At 31.9% G+C, this 19,017-nt stretch overlaps 1 protein-coding gene across 1 annotated transcript; it reads left to right on the top strand.

Moving 5' to 3' along the window:
• The first annotated feature begins 14,892 nt into the window (after positions 1 to 14,892).
• LOC127845185 (uncharacterized) lies at positions 14,893 to 19,017 on the top strand. The gene is made up of 4 exons (XM_052375939.1): positions 14,893 to 14,992; positions 15,989 to 16,138; positions 16,903 to 16,972; positions 17,772 to 19,017. The coding sequence occupies exons 1-4, from the start codon at positions 14,918 to 14,920 to the stop codon at positions 18,833 to 18,835; spliced, it is 1,359 nt and encodes a 452-aa protein (XP_052231899.1). The 5' UTR covers positions 14,893 to 14,917; the 3' UTR covers positions 18,836 to 19,017.

The following is a 19,017-nucleotide window of genomic DNA, read 5'->3' as shown; positions in this document are numbered from 1 at the left end:
TTAGCTTTTTAATATCTCCCTTTATCTAATTTTACAATAATATTTTAATTTGAACACTGAAGTATTTACTGTAAAATGAATTGATGAGTTTAAGGAAAAAATACAGTGATCAAGAACAGTAACTGTTTATAGTCTTCTTTTTTAATTACCTCTCTTTCATTTTCATATATTTTATTCTCTACAGCATAACCTCAATACTATATAACTAATTGATCTTTGAAATATAAATAGATGACACAGGTGCCATGTTTTACCAAGATTATTCTACTCTATAGAACAAATGTTGTCATACAAGCAAACACATTTCGGCGGGGATTTGGCACTACTGTGACAAGCTCTTGTTATATTCAGTGAAACTTAATAAGTACATCATGAAATCGTTTCTGCCTTTTGTAGAGCGCTGGTAAATCTTAATTGAACACTCTTAATAGCTCAACACTGGTGAGGATACGCATAGTGCATATTTTTTATGATTTGATATTATGCCCAAAGGCACACATCGACACACCACCCAAAATAGTCCGCATGAATTGTGTGCAAGCTCCTTAAAATATAAATGGTCGTGCTCTGTGAAAAAGAAATGGGTTAATGCATGTGCGTAAAGTGTCGTCCCAGATTAGCATGTGCAGTCCGCACAGACTTATCAGGGAAGACTCTTTCCGCTTTTATGATATTTTTTGTTTCAAGAGTCATTTCTTAGTAAAAATCCAGTTTAGGTGGAAAGTGTCGTCCCTGATAAGCCTATGCGGACTGCACAGGCTAATCTGGGTCTGCTTGTCTAAAAGTTCTACTTTTACATAAAGCACAGGGAACGAACGTTTCAGAACCAGTGTATAGCAAAAGGTTTCTACTTTGCAAACATTAAGCTTCTTCTTCTATTGGTAATATTCCCGTTATCTCTCATTCGCGGTAAAACTTTCGTTTGTGGGGCTAACTAGGTGCTAGAGACGATTGAAAAATAAGTCAGATATTCAAACAAATGACAATATATCATTACCGCATACTAGTACACTTTGATTCTGGTGGTTCCCGCCAAGCTTCAGTACGTGACGCTGGTTGCAGTGGCTTGGCAATTTGGATACTAGTCAATAAACGCTCACTATGATTGAACAGTAGTAACGATCTAGCTTTAAAAACGGTTAATAAAAAACAGAATAGCATAATAAAAGCATAGAAGACGTGGGATAAGAAAATTATGATTTTAATTGGCACAAATGAAAACTCTTTCATATGCAAAATACATGTAGACTGTCTCGAAAAATTCACAGCTAAGGAACATTCTTATCTGCATCTGTCGCCAACACCTTGGTTACTATGTTCGTCGCCGTTGTACGTTTTCATCTGAAGTTCTTCGCGACTGGCAACTGACATGTCCACGTTACACACACGACAGTTCATATATTCCTCGCCCTTGCTGCTCATTTCAACACGCTCGAACTCCGTCTTCCACTTTTCCTGGTAGTTGCAGGATCATTAACTGACCAATCAAAACAATTCGACTTTACAACTTAAGTAAAATTCCTTACTAAAGTTGAATTCGTGTAACTAAAAACATATTTTAAGTAGAAAAACCTATTTTAACGCAACTTAATTGAAAATAGTACAATTGATAGAGAAAATCCTTGTTAAGTTGAATTAATTCAACTTAAGTAAGAAAATTACCATTAAGCACTATGGCACGCCTGAACCACAAAAAAGAGAAAAACTAAGTTTAAGTAACTTAAACTTAGTTTTTCACTACTTAAACTCAATTTAAGTAACTTAATTCGAATTAACGCTACTAAATGCATTAAGTAGTTAAGAAGAGTTATATGGCACGCCTGAACCACAAAAATGAGAAAAACTAAGTTTAAGTTACTTAAACTAGGTTTTTCTCTACTTAAATTCAATTTAAGTTACTTAATTCGAATTAACGCTGCTTAAAATGAATTTAAGTAGTTTTTGTGGTTCCCGCGGCGTTAACGCTAATTAAAACACCGAAAATGCATTAACATACGGTGCTTAATGGTAATTTTCTTACTTAAGTTGAATTAATTCAACTTAACAAGGATTTTCTCTATCAATTGTACTATTTTCAATTAAGTTGCGTTAAAATAGGTTTTTCTACTTAAAATATGTTTTTAGTTACACGAATTCAACTTTAGTAAGGAATTTTACTTAAGTTGTAAAGTCGAATTGTTTTGATTGGTCAGTTAATGATCCGGAAGACCTAAGCCAATCAGAAACTATTAAATTAAATTAAAATATCACCTGGGTAATTTCTGATATGTGTACTTTTTGGGATTGTTTACTTATAAGTTCACTGCCAATACTGAGATACTGGAGACTGTTTTTTTTCCATTTAAATACTAAAATCAAAGCCAAAATTTACATGTATAGAATATAATTAAGTTGGATTCGGTGACACGATATAATCTTTAATTTCTACCTGGGACATATAATATAGTCCCAGTTTCTACATACAAGCTGGTATGACTACTCGTATACAAGACAAGTTATTACTACAGGTAAATGCGATATGACCCGGAAATATATAGACGGGCGGATCGTTTTTGATGTTTATTGCATAGTTACTGACTGTCAGCAAAATTTGATGATGAAAGGGTGTTTTGAATGTTATTCCAGACTAAAACAAATTTTAGCTGACTTAAGATTCTAATCCAAATTTATAATATCTGTATTTTTTGCTCGTACCACATGGCAATCTTTTTCTTCCGACCTCGGGCCTGAATTTATTAACAAACCTGACAACCAATCAAAACGCTTGTTTCATATGCTTATTTTCGGACGCGAGTTTTGACTTAACGATAATTAATAATTCAACTTAAGTAAAAAATTTATTACTTAAGTAATAATTAAATACAATTAACGATGCGAAAGCACTTAAATTAATTTTAAGCAGCGTTAAATGCAATTTAAGTAACTTAACGGTAATTAAAATCAATTTTTGTTGTTCGGGCGCACTTAACGAGTTAAACTAAGTTTTTCTCTGCTTAATTCATTTTTCTCACATAAATAGAAAATAACTTATGGCACGCCTGAACCACAAAAAAGAGAAAAACTAAGTTTAAGTAACTTAAACTTAGTTTTTCACTACTTAAACTCAATTTAAGTAACTTAATTCGAATTAACGCTACTAAATGCATTAAGTAGTTAAGAAGAGTTATTTTCTATTTATGGCACGCCTGAACCACAAAAAAGAGAAAAACTAAGTTTAAGTAACTTAAACTTAGTTTTTCACTACTTAAACTCAATTTAAGTAACTTAATTCGAATTAACGCTACTAAATGCATTAAGTAGTTAAGAAGAGTTATTTTCTATTTATGTGAGAAAAATGAATTAAGCAGAGAAAAACTTAGTTTAACTCGTTAAGTGCGCCCGAACAACAAAAATTGATTTTTATTACCGTTAAGTTACTTAAATTGCATTTAACGCTGCTTAAAATTAATTTAAGTGCTTTCGCATCGTTAATTGTATTTAATTATTACTTAAGTAATAAAATTTTTACTTAAGTTGAATTATTAATTATCGTTAAGTCAAAACTCGCGTCCGAAAATAAGCATATGAAACAAGCGTTTTGATTGGTTGTCAGGTTTGTTAATAAATTCATGCCCGAGGTCGGAAGAAAAAGATTGCCATGTGGTACGAGCAAAAAATACAAAAATCCAAAAAAATTTGGATTAGAATCTTAAGTCAGCTAAAATTTGTTTTAGTCTGGAATAACATTCAAAACACCCTTTCATCATCAAATTTTGCTGACAGTCAGTAACTATGCAATAAACATCAAAAACGATCCGCCCGTCTATATATTTCCGGGTCATATCGCATTTACCTGTAGTAATAACTTGTCTTGTATACGAGTAGTCATACCAGCTTGTATGTAGAAACTGGGACTATATTATATGTCCCAGGTAGAAATTAAAGATTATATCGTGTCACCGAATCCAACTTAATTATATTCTATACATGTAAATTTTGGCTTTGATTTTAGTATTTAAATGGAAAAAAAACAGTCTCCAGTATCTCAGTATTGGCAGTGAACTTATAAGTAAACAATCCCAAAAAGTACACATATCAGAAATTACCCAGGTGATATTTTAAGTCTGAGTGCACTATTGTCTTTTAAAATAATTTTAAATGTAAAAAAAGAAAAAAATGTACTGTTAACATATTATTTAGAAACATATCTAACTTAAGTGTTCTGATTTTTCCCCTTTAGAAATAAATAGTTTAGACAGAGACATATATTCAGTATATATTCCCAGTTTAGATATTAATTAAAAGAACTAATGTATGCATTTGTTAAATGTCATTCGTTCTTCCGAAATATTATCCTATATTGTTTGATGAGATTCAAAATAAACCTAATTAAGAATTTAATTGTTGTTTTAGTGCAGCAGTTAACAATTTATATTTTTTTATGAGTGTGTAAATATTGCAATGGTAACAAACGAATCCATAATACAGTATTAAAAATGTCATGAGGATCAGTGATTGCTCGTTAATTGTCTTTCATATCCTGTATTTGTTATTTCAGTTCCCTTTTTAAAAACAACCAACATTTTGTTGTTGTTTTAACAGTATTGGTAATTGTCTAGTTAATTGAAGGGTACCCCTTGATTACACATGGGTTGTTTTCTTAAAAAGAAGGCCATATGACATTCCACAAGCTAAGTCATAGTATGGCTTCATCTTTTTCTTATAAATAAACCACCACTCAATTGCTTGATCATAATTATCCTGAATTCAAGATGTCAGTTGGTAAGTAGCAATTTTATTCAAGAACACTGTCAGCTGTAGGTAAATGCGTGCGTTGTAACCGATCCATTGCAAAATTGTAAATGGCGGTAGAAGAAAATCCTTTCCTGTTTACGTTTGTTACGACGTGTCTGATTGGCTTAGGTCTTCCGGATCATTAACTGACCAATCAAAACAATTCGACTTTACAACTTAAGTAAAATTCCTTACTAAAGTTGAATTCGTGTAACTAAAAACATATTTTAAGTAGAAAAACCTATTTTAACGCAACTTAATTGAAAATAGTACAATTGATAGAGAAAATCCTTGTTAAGTTGAATTAATTCAACTTAAGTAAGAAAATTACCATTAAGCACCGTTAATGCATTTTCGGTGTTTTAATTAGCGTTAACGCCGCGGGAACCACAAAAACTACTTAAATTCATTTTAAGCAGCGTTAATTCGAATTAAGTAACTTAAATTGAATTTAAGTAGAGAAAAACCTAGTTTAAGTAACTTAAACTTAGTTTTTCTCATTTTTGTGGTTCAGGCGTGCCATATCTATTTATGTGAGAAAAATGAATTAAGCAGAGAAAAACTTAGTTTAACTCGTTAAGTGCGCCCGAACAACAAAAATTGATTTTAATTACCGTTAAGTTACTTAAATTGCATTTAACGCTGCTTAAAATTAATTTAAGTGCTTTCGCATCGTTAATTGTATTTAATTATTACTTAAGTAATAAAATTTTTACTTAAGTTGAATTATTAATTATCGTTAAGTCAAAACTCGCGTCCGAAAATAAGCATATGAAACAAGCGTTTTGATTGGTTGTCAGGTTTGTTAATAAATTCTGTGGTCACCTTACTGGACCTCCAATTTTTTTACCAGTCATGTCCTGAGGTCCTGTGAGTTTGGCTGGGACTGTAAGATATGCATTGCGGTTTAGATCTATTTAAAACAATTTGCCTAACATTTTTTTATACCTTTATCTGGAATTTGGGAATGAATTTAATTTAATCCAGGAAATCGGGAAAGGACTCAAAGGAGCAAAATAATAGGTACAGGATTTCGGGATGGGACTCCCTCCTTACCCCCTTTATGCATGACAGGCCAAAAAGTTTGTTATATTTAGCATTCTACTCACCATAACGATCAACTGAATGACTGCTGTGTTGAGCATGTTGAGTCAAATCAGGGAGACTATCTCTGACTAACACTACTGACTGGATGGTGCTCTTCAGTAAATCATCTGGGACGGTGTGGTCATTCTCAAGTCTCTGCAAGTTTGTAAGAAGACTGGCGATCTGGGTGCGAGCTGCAGAAACGTCAAGGTTGCCGTTCTGTTTGCCTCTCTGTACATCTCTGAGTGTTATTGAAACTCTTTCAAGAACACTGTCAGCTGTAGGTAAATGCGTGCGTTGTAACCGATCCATTGCAAAATTGTAAATGGCGGTAGAAGAATATTATGGCACGCCTGAACCACAAAAAAGAGAAAAACTAAGTTTAAGTAACTTAAACTTAGTTTTTCACTACTTAAACTCAATTTAAGTAACTTAATTCGAATTAACGCTACTAAATGCATTAAGTAGTTAAGAAGAGTTATTTTCTATTTATGTGAGAAAAATGAATTAAGCAGAGAAAAACTTAGTTTAACTCGTTAAGTGCGCCCGAACAACAAAAATTGATTTTTATTACCGTTAAGTTACTTAAATTGCATTTAACGCTGCTTAAAATTAATGTAAGTGCTTTCGCATCGTTAATTGTATTTAATTATTACTTAAGTAATAAAATTTTTACTTAAGTTGAATTATTAATTATCGTTAAGTCAAAACTCGCGTCCGAAAATAAGCATATGAAACAAGCGTTTTGATTGGTTGTCAGGTTTGTTAATAAATTCATGCCCGAGGTCGGAAGAAAAAGATTGCCATGTGGTACGAGCAAAAAATACAAAAATCCAAAAAAATTTGGATTAGAATCTTAAGTCAGCTAAAATTTGTTTTAGTCTGGAATAACATTCAAAACACCCTTTCATCATCAAATTTTGCTGACAGTCAGTAACTATGCAATAAACATCAAAAACGATCCGCCCGTCTATATATTTCCGGGTCATATCGCATTTACCTGTAGTAATAACTTGTCTTGTATACGAGTAGTCATACCAGCTTGTATGTAGAAACTGGGACTATATTATATGTCCCAGGTAGAAATTAAAGATTATATCGTGTCACCGAATCCAACTTAATTATATTCTATACATGTAAATTTTGGCTTTGATTTTAGTATTTAAATGGAAAAAAAACAGTCTCCAGTATCTCAGTATTGGCAGTGAACTTATAAGTAAACAATCCCAAAAAGTACACATATCAGAAATTACCCAGGTGATATTTTAAGTCTGAGTGCACTATTGTCTTTTAAAATAATTTTAAGCTGTAGGTAAATGCGTGCGTTGTAACCGATCCATTGCAAAATTGTAAATGGCGGTAGAAGAAAATCCTTTCCTGTTTACGTTTGTTACGACGTTTCTGATTGGCTTAGGTCTTCCGGATCATTAACTGACCAATCAAAACAATTCGACTTTACAACTTAAGTAAAATTCCTTACTAAAGTTGAATTCGTGTAACTAAAAACATATTTTAAGTAGAAAAACCTATTTTAACGCAACTTAATTGAAAATAGTACAATTGATAGAGAAAATCCTTGTTAAGTTGAATTAATTCAACTTAAGTAAGAAAATTACCATTAAGCACCGTTAATGCATTTTCGGTGTTTTAATTAGCGTTAACGCCGCGGGAACCACAAAAACTACTTAAATTCATTTTAAGCAGCGTTAATTCGAATTAAGTAACTTAAATTGAATTTAAGTAGAGAAAAACCTAGTTTAAGTAACTTAAACTTAGTTTTTCTCATTTTTGTGGTTCAGGCGTGCCATAGAATATACTTTCCTGTTTACGTTTGTTACGACGTTTCTGATTGGCTTAGGTCTTCCGGATCATTAACTGACCAATCTATGGCACGCTTACTTAAACTTAGTTTTTCTCTTTTTTGTGGTTCAGGCGTGCCATAGTATGGCACGCCTGAACCACAAAAAAGAGAAAAACTAAGTTTAAGTAACTTAAACTTAGTTTTTCACTACTTAAACTCAATTTAAGTAACTTAATTCGAATTAACGCTACTAAATGCATTAAGTAGTTAAGAAGAGTTATTTTCTATTTATGTGAGAAAAATGAATTAAGCAGAGAAAAACTTAGTTTAACTCGTTAAGTGCGCCCGAACAACAAAAATTGATTTTAATTACCGTTAAGTTACTTAAATTGCATTTAACGCTGCTTAAAATTAATTTAAGTGCTTTCGCATCGTTAATTGTATTTAATTATTACTTAAGTAATAAAATTTTTACTTAAGTTGAATTATTAATTATCGTTAAGTCAAAACTCGCGTCCGAAAATAAGCATATGAAACAAGCGTTTTGATTGGTTGTCAGGTTTGTTAATAAATTCATGCCCGAGGTCGGAAGAAAAAGATTGCCATGTGGTACGAGCAAAAAATACAGATATTATAAATTTGGATTAGAATCTTAAGTCAGCTAAAATTTGTTTTAGTCTGGAATAACATTCAAAACACCCTTTCATCATCAAATATTGCTGACAGTCAGTAACTATGCAATAAACATCAAAAACGATCCGCCCGTCTATATATTTCCGGGTCATATCGCATTTACCTGTAGTAATAACTTGTCTTGTATACGAGTAGTCATACCAGCTTGTATGTAGAAACTGGGACTATATTATATGTCCCAGGTAGAAATTAAAGATTATATCGTGTCACCGAATCCAACTTAATTATATTCTATACATGTAAATTTTGGCTTTGATTTTAGTATTTAAATGGAAAAAAAACAGTCTCCAGTATCTCAGTATTGGCAGTGAACTTATAAGTAAACAATCCCAAAAAGTACACATATCAGAAATTACCCAGGTGATATTTTAAGTCTGAGTGCACTATTGTCTTTTAAAATAATTTTAAATGTAAAAAAAGAAAAAAATGTACTGTTAACATATTATTTAGAAACATATCTAACTTAAGTGTTCTGATTTTTCCCCTTTAGAAATAAATAGTTTAGACAGAGACATATATTCAGTATATATTCCCAGTTTAGATATTAATTAAAAGAACTAATGTATGCATTTGTTAAATGTCATTCGTTCTTCCGAAATATTATCCTATATTGTTTGATGAGATTCAAAATAAACCTAATTAAGAATTTAATTGTTGTTTTAGTGCAGCAGTTAACAATTTATATTTTTTTATGAGTGTGTAAATATTGCAATGGTAACAAACGAATCCATAATACAGTATTAAAAATGTCATGAGGATCAGTGATTGCTCGTTAATTGTCTTTCATATCCTGTATTTGTTATTTCAGTTCCCTTTTTAAAAACAACCAACATTTTGTTGTTGTTTTAACAGTATTGGTAATTGTCTAGTTAATTGAAGGGTACCCCTTGATTACACATGGGTTGTTTTCTTAAAAAGAAGGCCATATGACATTCCACAAGCTAAGTCATAGTATGGCTTCATCTTTTTCTTATAAATAAACCACCACTCAATTGCTTGATCATAATTATCCTGAATTCAAGATGTCAGTTGGTAAGTAGCAATTTTATTTTTTGGGTGTTTTAGTTTTGTCAAAATTTAGTCAATAACATCACTTAAGCCATAACGCTTCGATAAAATAATTAAACAGATATATATTATGTTAGTATGCAAGTGGAAAGATATTATATGGGATCAGTTACATAGAGACCACACTCCATCCAAGAGAAAAACAGGGAATTTCAAAAAATAGTGGTCTCCACAAGTCATCCAACAAGTCCTTGTGTGAAAAAAACAGCTAAAAGATGCTGTAATATGGTTATGGGTTAACACTGCTTGTAATTTTCCTGCATGAGAGCTTTTGATAATCATAGTCACATGTTGTTGTTTTTTTTTGTAATGGAATCCTAAAGGAATCCTTTGAATGAAAATAGAACCTTGATCAAAATTGCTTTTATACAGTGAGTTTCATGACCTTTAATAGTTGCCAACAATGTTGAAGAAACTTATTCAAATATTAATGACTTTGAAGTTTCTGACAATCCCTTTAATGAAATAAAATAAATTTAAATAGAAAATTCATATTCGTATTAAAAAAAATAAAAACATTTATGCAAAGACAGTGTTTTAACACCCTCGACTACCATCATATGGTATCAGACTCAATTTATAAATGAATTAGTGAAGAATAAACATGATCAATGATAGTTCCATAAAACTTAAGTCAGGAGTAAAGGTAGGAGAAAATTTTTGAGAAGTTTAAGACCCGGGAAATAGCTTAATTTCATATAAATGATCACACATTGGAAGGTATAAGAATATTCCAGGGGGGGGGGGGACCAATTCAGGAAATTTTGCACATTTTGATAAATTGATGTTAAAATCAAGTTAATACTTGATAGCAAACAAAACTTGAATTTAGGACTAAATCATTTTTTGGAAACGACAATATTGCATCCTTACTTGAGTCAATTTAAAGGTTTCTACAACTCAAATGTATTTTATCTCCGGGATCTCAACTTTTGACAGCAATGTTTTATTTGATTTTTATAGCAATTTATGTTAGAACTGTGATAGGTCCATGCAAGTCCAAAATTTTACAAATATCACAATATTGTAAAATATGTCTTTTATGCTGTACAAGCTGTATGTATTTTTGTACTTCCTTGACCTGTATGGATGTTACTTTGCACTTTTATCTATTAAAGAAAAAACTGGGGAAGGGGGGGGGGAGGGAATAGTTAGATGTTCATGTAAAATTTCTGCCTTGCATATTCTCTCAACGTTTTCAGTGAATATTCCTATTTTAAAAACAACTAAGTTTATACAAGAGAAAATATACCTGTGTTGATTTATGCATTTTGCTTTGAATTTGCCCCTCCATGAAAAATAATTTTGGTATAGGCCTAAAATAAAATTAAGTTTGTTTGCCCTCCTCCGACCTACCCACCAAAATTGCCCCCCTACTCATAAAATTTTATTGCAAAGTTCTTACACAAATTTTATTTCTTTGATTTTTTTCATGTTTTAAACAGTTTTCTTTCAAATTAAAATTAAAAATTGAGACTTTAAAAAAAAAATAATAATAAACCTACCTACCTACTCAACTAAAACCTGGTGAGTAGGGGAAGGACAAACAAGGATATTTTTAAGACTGGCCATATATATGTGTCTTTTTTGACAATAATTAGTAAAGATATAGAAAAATACTGCAAAGCTTTAGATACTGTACTAAATGTAAAAAATAATCTTGTTGAATCAGTGATGATGAAAACCATTTCATTTTATATTGCAAAAATAATGACACTGAAGAAAACATTTATCAATTACTATTTTACAGAAAACATGATAATAAAGAGGATTTTCAAATATTAGAAATGATACTGAATCCTTTTTTTTTTAACTAATACTGAATCTTAACACAAATCTGCAAATAGGCCTAAAAAAAAATTAGCTGTGTTTAGGGTAACCCGACCCTACCTAGCTTTTCCAGCCCCACCTAACTTTTTTATTGGCTTTTTTGGACAAGCACTGTTAAAGTCAACATCTCTGCTCCATTATGTCTATGTAAAAAAAAAATTAAAAATAAAAAAAATTACCTACCTACCCTACCTAATTTTTTTCAAGGCGTTACCCGAAACACACAATTTTTTTTCTTTGGCCTGAAATTACTTGGCTCCTTCATTAACAGTCTATAGAACTGAGGTCAGGGACCTCTTGATTGCACATATATCTATGCATAGGATTTATTATTTTATATTTAACAATGATCATTTTTGTACATTTTGATCCAGATATGCATGTAATTATGATTGATAAAGTACAGTATTTCATACTGGCAAAATCTGAATTTGATAATTTGGCTAAGAATAGTTTAGCATAAGCACTAGTATAAGGCAAGCCACCAGCTTTGTAACCTGGTAAAACAGGAGCTGGTGAATTTTTTTTACAGAACTGTGCTGCACTCTCAAAATGCTTCGTTGACATAAACTAAAAGCCTTCTGGTATGCTATTTCAGGAATTATAATTTTTCTAGCATTATACTGTTATTCGGTAATTCCAATGCATGTAGTTGTTACGTCATTTGCATGTCCTTTGAATTACAAGTGCCTTTTTTATACGACAGTCTTTAAATGTCCATCCATCCGTTGCAAAGTTATACTCTAATTGAAAAATTCAGCAATTTTCATGAAATTACAGGAATGTTTTTTTCAGGGACATAAACTTTTTAATATTGAAATTGAATGTTGACATTCCAATTTATGAAAAAGGGATATTTTCATCCTCTTTGCTGAAAAATGCTTTCAGTATTTTATCAAATTTTTAAGAAGCTTATTGTTTCCCTTGACATAAGACCAAACCAAATTGATTTGTAGTTCCTTGGATTCTCCAGCTCCCATTTTCACAAAGTTTTTTGATTCCTTTAGGCAGCTTCTGTTACATTTGTTCCCCCAACATTTTCTTGTCAAATTTAACTTTCAAAATATAAAAAAAATAACCGCACCAAGCATCAATTCAAATGCCTCTACAAAAAGTCTATAAAACAGCCCCAAATGTGACAAAAATAAACTTATCCATAAAGGGTACAGGTTCGACATTGTAGTCAAGACTTTAAAACTGGTTTTTGTGGCTACGGATATTGATACACTTATCGCCACCTTACACAGATATTAATTTGGCATTGGAGCCATCTTGTTTTTTCCTCACGATTAGTGACAACACAGTATTAAATCTTAGGACGTATTGTGTTTGATATATCGCGTGTTGATGCACAAAATATTATGTCTTTAAGGATTGTAATAAATTAAACCCTCAAAAGTATTAAAATAGGAAATATAGAATGTTGCTTACTGTTTTTAATGTTTTTCAGAACACGACCACGATGATGACTTCCAGCCACCAGCACCAAGATTTGATGATATTCTCACTGCTGCCATTGCAGATGTTGGTACATTACGCAACTTCACCCGGCCTGCCAGAAGATCAAGACTTCAAAAACAGAAACCTGGACCCAAACCAAAAGTAGTCAGGTATAGTATTTCCCTGGAAGTAACTTAGTTCTAAAGTTTTTTGAAAAATTTATATAATTTTAGTTAGTAAGGGAGTAACCAATCTAATTACGCTACTTTTTATTATAAAAAAAAACTATGACAATGAACATTTTGATAAAAATGACATAATTGAAAACGCTTATATATATGAATTATTATTATTAAATAAATATTATGAAAAGTTACAAGTTTGTACTCGCAGGGAAACATAACCTATATATGGGGATTACTATCGACTGGCACCTCTATGTCTGTCGTCATTTATTTGTATAGTTTTATTTGATATTTTTATGCCCCCGCCTTTAGGCGACGGGGGCATCAAGTTTTACCCTTGTCCGTCCGTCCGTTTTCTCTCTGTTTGTGTTATACAATTCTCATTTTATTCAGGTGGAAAGAGTTTTATGAGTATACTCATTGTATATGTTTTGGGTCATTAAGAGCTTAAGGAGAGTTGAATTCTCCCTCGTAGAAGGCCTTCGGCAGACCTCTTAATTTGTTTTGCATGTGTAGAGGAACTGCTATCTATTTGACCCAATTCTTTTTTTTAACAGGTTGAAGTTTTACCTTTTGCCAGATGGTTGTGAGCTGCCAAAGTTCTCCAAGCAAGATGCAGGTATAGAGAGACACCAAGCAATTGGCTATGGTAAATATTTTGTTTTTAAAATGAATAAAAAAAAAATACACATATATGAAAAAGAAAAGATATGGAGCAAACGTCAGAGAGACCACACCCTATCCATGAGAAGAAAAAGGTTTACAAATTTTGAGGTCTAATGCATATATTGTAAACCAACAAAATAAATCAGGACTGGTGTCAAGAGATTTCAGTGGGGCAGAATGGTTCAACCCTCCAATAACATTGCTTATTAATAACTTAGCCTGCTTTGAAGAAACTCTAATTGGCCTGATTTCATCTGGTTTCACAAGTTTAGGTGCCCTTATGTCATAGGATTACGACAGATACTCTTTGTAGATAAGTTTGTTTTGCAAAAGTGGGACTCAATGGTATCGTGTTACATTTATATGCTTTATATGTAAAGTTTCCATAAAATGTAGGATGTTATATGCCTTGTCTTATCAAAATTCTACATTTGCAGCAGATTGAAAAATCATTTTCATTGTTATAAACATATTTTTTAAATTTATGTTTCATTTCTTAGTTTGTTTTTCTTAAGGTTTTCCGCCTGCATACTACCCACGATGGCAAAGGAAAAGCACATCCGTTTTCATTAGACCTAGCAGAAGCAGACTTCAAAGAGAACATCCGTTCTCTTTATGCCAGACTTACTGGAAAAGACTTCAGCCTGTTCACCAACACCCAGAGTCGTAACCTTGTAGCTGCCCCATTTAGCCCTACATATTTTAAGACACTAAAGTACCAGGGAACAGTTGTTATCAAGATACAGGTATATGACGTTTAAAATGAAATTTTAGCTAAAATTGTATACATGAATTATATATTAATGGCATTGCCAGTCTGTTTTTATAGCCAAAACACACATTCAAAATAAAACCTTCATTGTGCTGTTTGGTTATTGATGTTCAAATAACTTATTTGTTTTAATTTTTATTTTCCATTCATTACAAATGTAAACATCTCACTCATGAAAGTCTCATAGAGCATGTCTTGTTTTAATATTTGTTTTAATTCTTTTTTTTTTATTTCTCTATTTCTGTCTCATCGGGCACATCAAATATCAAACATTACTGTAACATAACTATTAAGATGAAACACTGAGAATAGAGATATACCATAATATGAAAATAGGCATTGCCTAAAAAGCGAACACAGCTTAATTATGTCATGTAACTGAGAACTTTCTGGAAAATCCCTTCTTTATGATATAACGATTTGTCTTGTGATGATACAATATCTTCTGCAACTGTTCATGTTAGAAAGATGTGATTTTTTATGGAGTCGTGTTGAAATAATCATATTTATTTGCTAGTGCGCTTATTTAAGTAACCACATTTCTTTTTTGTTTAAGTTTTCATATGTTAATACAATTCCAGACATAACACAGCACCAGAAGACATGCTATCAGTAATTTTGGTTCTACCAGATCAACAAGAGCTTAACAAGACATTCTCCAAGGACACGTTATCAGAGGTATAAAGCAAGGATTTATATTTCAAAAGCATTCATGTCAAATCTTTTTCAGTAAATTTTCAATATGTTTCTAAAACCAAACAAAAATTGTTTTCTAATGACACTGAGGAATAACTTTTTGGATCATTTATGATTTAAACTGTATGGTTTTAATTTTGGTAAAGCTATAAAATAACTCTTAGTTACCAGATATTGTCTGTATTAATGAAGTAAATTCTGGTCTTTTGTACTTAAAAGATATACAAATTCATTTTTAAGATAATTTCCTGAAAGTATCTCAGAGTAAGAACATATGTAATTTGACTATGCAAACACACATATTCATTATTTTACTGTAGAAGAAATCTATTCTCACCCATGTAACATAGATTCATTGAGAACATTGTTAAACTGCGGTATCAATTGGTCTATTGAATTTTTTTTTTGTAATCTCAAAGAAAATCTTCACATATGATTTTTACCTGAATGATTAATTTTCATTGATATTTTTAGAAGATTATATGGTCTTATTTCAACATAGAACTAAGACATCAACCAAATAATTTAAGATTAAATATATTAAAAACAAGGATAAAATTTATTATAAAGATTCTGAAAAATACCAATATTTCTGATGAACAAAGAAAAATTTGTGTGATTGTCTTTTTTATTTATAAACCTAAGGGTTTCTATGATTGATGTCATATCTTTACAATGCATGAAACGAGATAAAAAGCATACATGTAAAAGCAACACTGGTAAAAAATGAATTGTGTTCTCCAAGGGACTATGAGAGTGTAAATTGACCAGTTCGTTTTTTGTATAATATACCTCCTAAACTCTTTTTTATCGTTAAATCAATATTCATGATTAACAAGAATAAGCTAGAAAACAGATTTCTTTCACCTCGAGAGCAAGGGATCAAGCGATTACTTATAGCCGTAAAATAACAAAGAATTACATTTAGAAAAACTTTATCAAATTTTAGATGGTTAATTCTGATATTTCTTTTTTCAGACTCTTCATTTGTATATTGAGGGAGTAACAGATGTGGTTATGGCTAAACTTGTATACTGTGGTCAAGTTATCCCAAGACGACGAGAGACCTTATCTGCTCTGGGCATCACAGGGAACTGTCGCATCATCATTGAAGAAGCAGACTTTGAGGTATATTAATATATGGAAATTAATTGATTCTAACACACAGTAGGCTCATTAAGGGGATATCAATTGCGAAATTTTTATTTGTCAACCGATTTTGATGGGATTTTCTTCATTGGATTCCTCTCAACGAGAGCTTTCGGTAGTATGCCACAGACTTTTTCTATCTCTTACAGTTTTCAAGATAATTGGGGTCAAAGATAAAAAATGCTATTTTGCCAAATATGTCAAGCACTTTACAGTGTCAAAAACAATTATGTGTCATACAGAATACAACAATCTTCCTTCCCATCATTCACTTTTTGACGTATCATGCCTGCTAAGCACAGTTCATTGATGTGGACAAATAAAAAAAAAGTGGTGACCTACATCATATTATGATATCTTCAAAATTGTAAAAAAGCATTTTCTCCAAAGCGAGCCATTTTGAGCCATTTCTGACAGTGACATAAATGTTTTGATATATATATATTGAAGCACTTATTTTTCATCCAAGAGTATTAAACTATATAGATTTCTCCTGTTCAAGATGCAGTTCTATAAAATATATTCACAAATTTCATTTTGGCAGAACACAATTGTCACAAAATAATTGTTTGATGGTTGATGTCATCAGTTATGTTTATGACTTTTTTTCTGATTTTTTTTTTAACAACAAAACTGATAAAACCGATTTGATAGGTTACTATGCTTGATTCCATATCAGTAATCAGTTGATAGTTGTAATTTTTCTCAATGAAATTGTTCTAAATATTGTCTTTAATTTTTAGGATTCATCTGATGAAAGAGAGTCTGAAGAAGAGCAATCTCCAGAACCAAAGCAGTTACTTCACATTACAGGTAAATATTTAGGAATATGCATTGAGATGTTCATGTGCCCGTTTTTAAGATATAAGCTTTTGAAAATTTGGTGGGAAATGGATTGCTCTTGATTTTTCATAGGTTTTGTATTGATAGGTTTTTCCTGTTAACAACCCGGAAGAAATAAATAGAATTTCATAAAAACTTTTAAAATGACAATTTTACGTGTGTTTTATGAAATTATGAAAAGAAAAGTGGGGGTCAGGGGGGCAAAAAATATTAATGCTTTGAAATGGACAACAGTAGAGGAGTTCGAGAATCTGCCAAAAAATGGCTGACATGAGCAGCAAACATCCTTAATGCTTGAAGCCAAAATTGGCATTTATATGAACAATTTTCTTTGAAATTGATTGATATGGTGAAAATTTTGACCTCAATTCCTTCTTGTTTTGATAAACTTTTACAAATTGCAGAGACAGATAATAATGCCAGTTACTGGTTGATAAGAAAATCTGGATAACTATATCAATACTTTTTGAATTTCTTTAATTTGCTGTTCGATATATCATTCTTTACGGTTAGATCTATAGAAAACACCGACTATGCAAGTACAATGAATTACTGAATTAGGTACAGGAAGAAAATACAAATTTAACCAAGTACATTCACCTTTGTCAAGACTGGAATAGGCATCTGGAATGACACCTTTTTTTTATATAATATATACACATAAAGCTACAAATATTTGTTATAATATATGAGGTTTGTATGTTTGGACCAGTATCTGTGTATTGTCTTAGAATTAAAACCCATATATAACAATTGCTTTGTTTTTCAGATATTTCAGACCTGGAGAGACGTCAGTCTAGAGTCTTTGACAGCCTATTACCAGCAGTTGACATCACAGTAGACAGAGACAACATAGTTGATGATGTTCTGACCCTCTACAGAAGCAAACCAGACATTATCCACCACAGGCTTAATGTAACATTCGAAGGGGAAGAAGCAGCTTTAGACCTTGATGGCTTGACTAGGGAGATGTTTTCCTGCTTTTTCCTAGCCATGTTTCTAAAGATGTTTTCTGGCCGTACACACAAGCTTCCGATGGTTGATACACGGACTTTGTTTAATGACACTTTGGTAATTGTTGGCAAAATCATCAGCCATGCATATGTTTTGTGTAATTATTTACCGCCAGCTCTATCACCAGTTGTTTATGTATTGGCAAGTTCGGGGTGCTGTTCTGACGATCTGATACTGTCCTCGTTTATGTCCTACATTCCAGAAACAGACCAACAGTTAGTAAACTCCCTTCTTTCGCAGCATTTTGATGGCATTCATGAAGAGCTGGTAAATTTTATATCTACATATGGAGGTTACGAAGTGCCAAAACAATCTGTTATAAGACAATCTATTGTTGACATTGCCAAGTTAAACATGGTAGTTGTTCCTTTTGTGCCAATTGCTAGAATTAAAGTGGGATTGGACTGTTATCCGCTGTTGTGGAAAGGTGTTAGCGAATCACTTATTGTAAGTTTATTGGACAAATTCAAACCAACACCAGCAAAAGTTATTAACCTGATCAGTTACAAGTCTTCAGACAATGCAACAATGTCCATGTTAGAAGAGAGGATCAAATCCTACTTAGAAAGATTTATCCGTTCGCTTTCAAAGCCACAGCTCCTGGCATTTCTACGTTTCTGGACTTCGAGTGACACACTGTGTATCCGTAAACTTAATGTAGAGTTTAATTCTACCGAAGGAATTAACCGCAGACCAATTGCAAATACTTGTGATGCAGTGCTCCATGTGAGCCGTATGTATTTTTCCGCAGAGGAACTTGCTCAAGAGTTCAACCTCCACCTGAATGACACATCAGCAAGGGTTTTTGACTCAGTGTAGTTGTGTTTTTGACTATTATGTATTATAGTGCTTTAAACTAGACATTATAGTAGATTATGGTGCTTTCTTAGTGCTGTCATGTTTTGAAATATTGTGTTTGTATGTGTTTCTTTGTAAAAAGTGTGACTCTCCTGTATACATTCATAATGTTCATGTAACTAAAATTAAAATTAATTCATATA

This window comes from Dreissena polymorpha, chromosome 9, assembly GCF_020536995.1.
Source record: "Dreissena polymorpha isolate Duluth1 chromosome 9, UMN_Dpol_1.0, whole genome shotgun sequence".
NCBI classification, from domain to species: Eukaryota; Metazoa; Mollusca; class Bivalvia; order Myida; family Dreissenidae; genus Dreissena; species Dreissena polymorpha.
Note: the sequence above shows the minus strand (reverse complement) of the source record. Positions and strands in the feature narration are given on the sequence as shown.

Coding starts and splice junctions, on each gene's coding strand:
- LOC127845185 (XM_052375939.1), top strand. CDS start 14,918: ATGCTATCAGTAATTTTGGTTCTACCAGATCAACAAGAGCTTAACAAG. Junction 14,993..15,988: donor CCAAGGACACGTTATCAGAG/GTATAAAGCAAG, acceptor TTCTTTTTTCAG/ACTCTTCATTTGTATATTGA. Junction 16,139..16,902: donor TTGAAGAAGCAGACTTTGAG/GTATATTAATAT, acceptor TTTAATTTTTAG/GATTCATCTGATGAAAGAGA.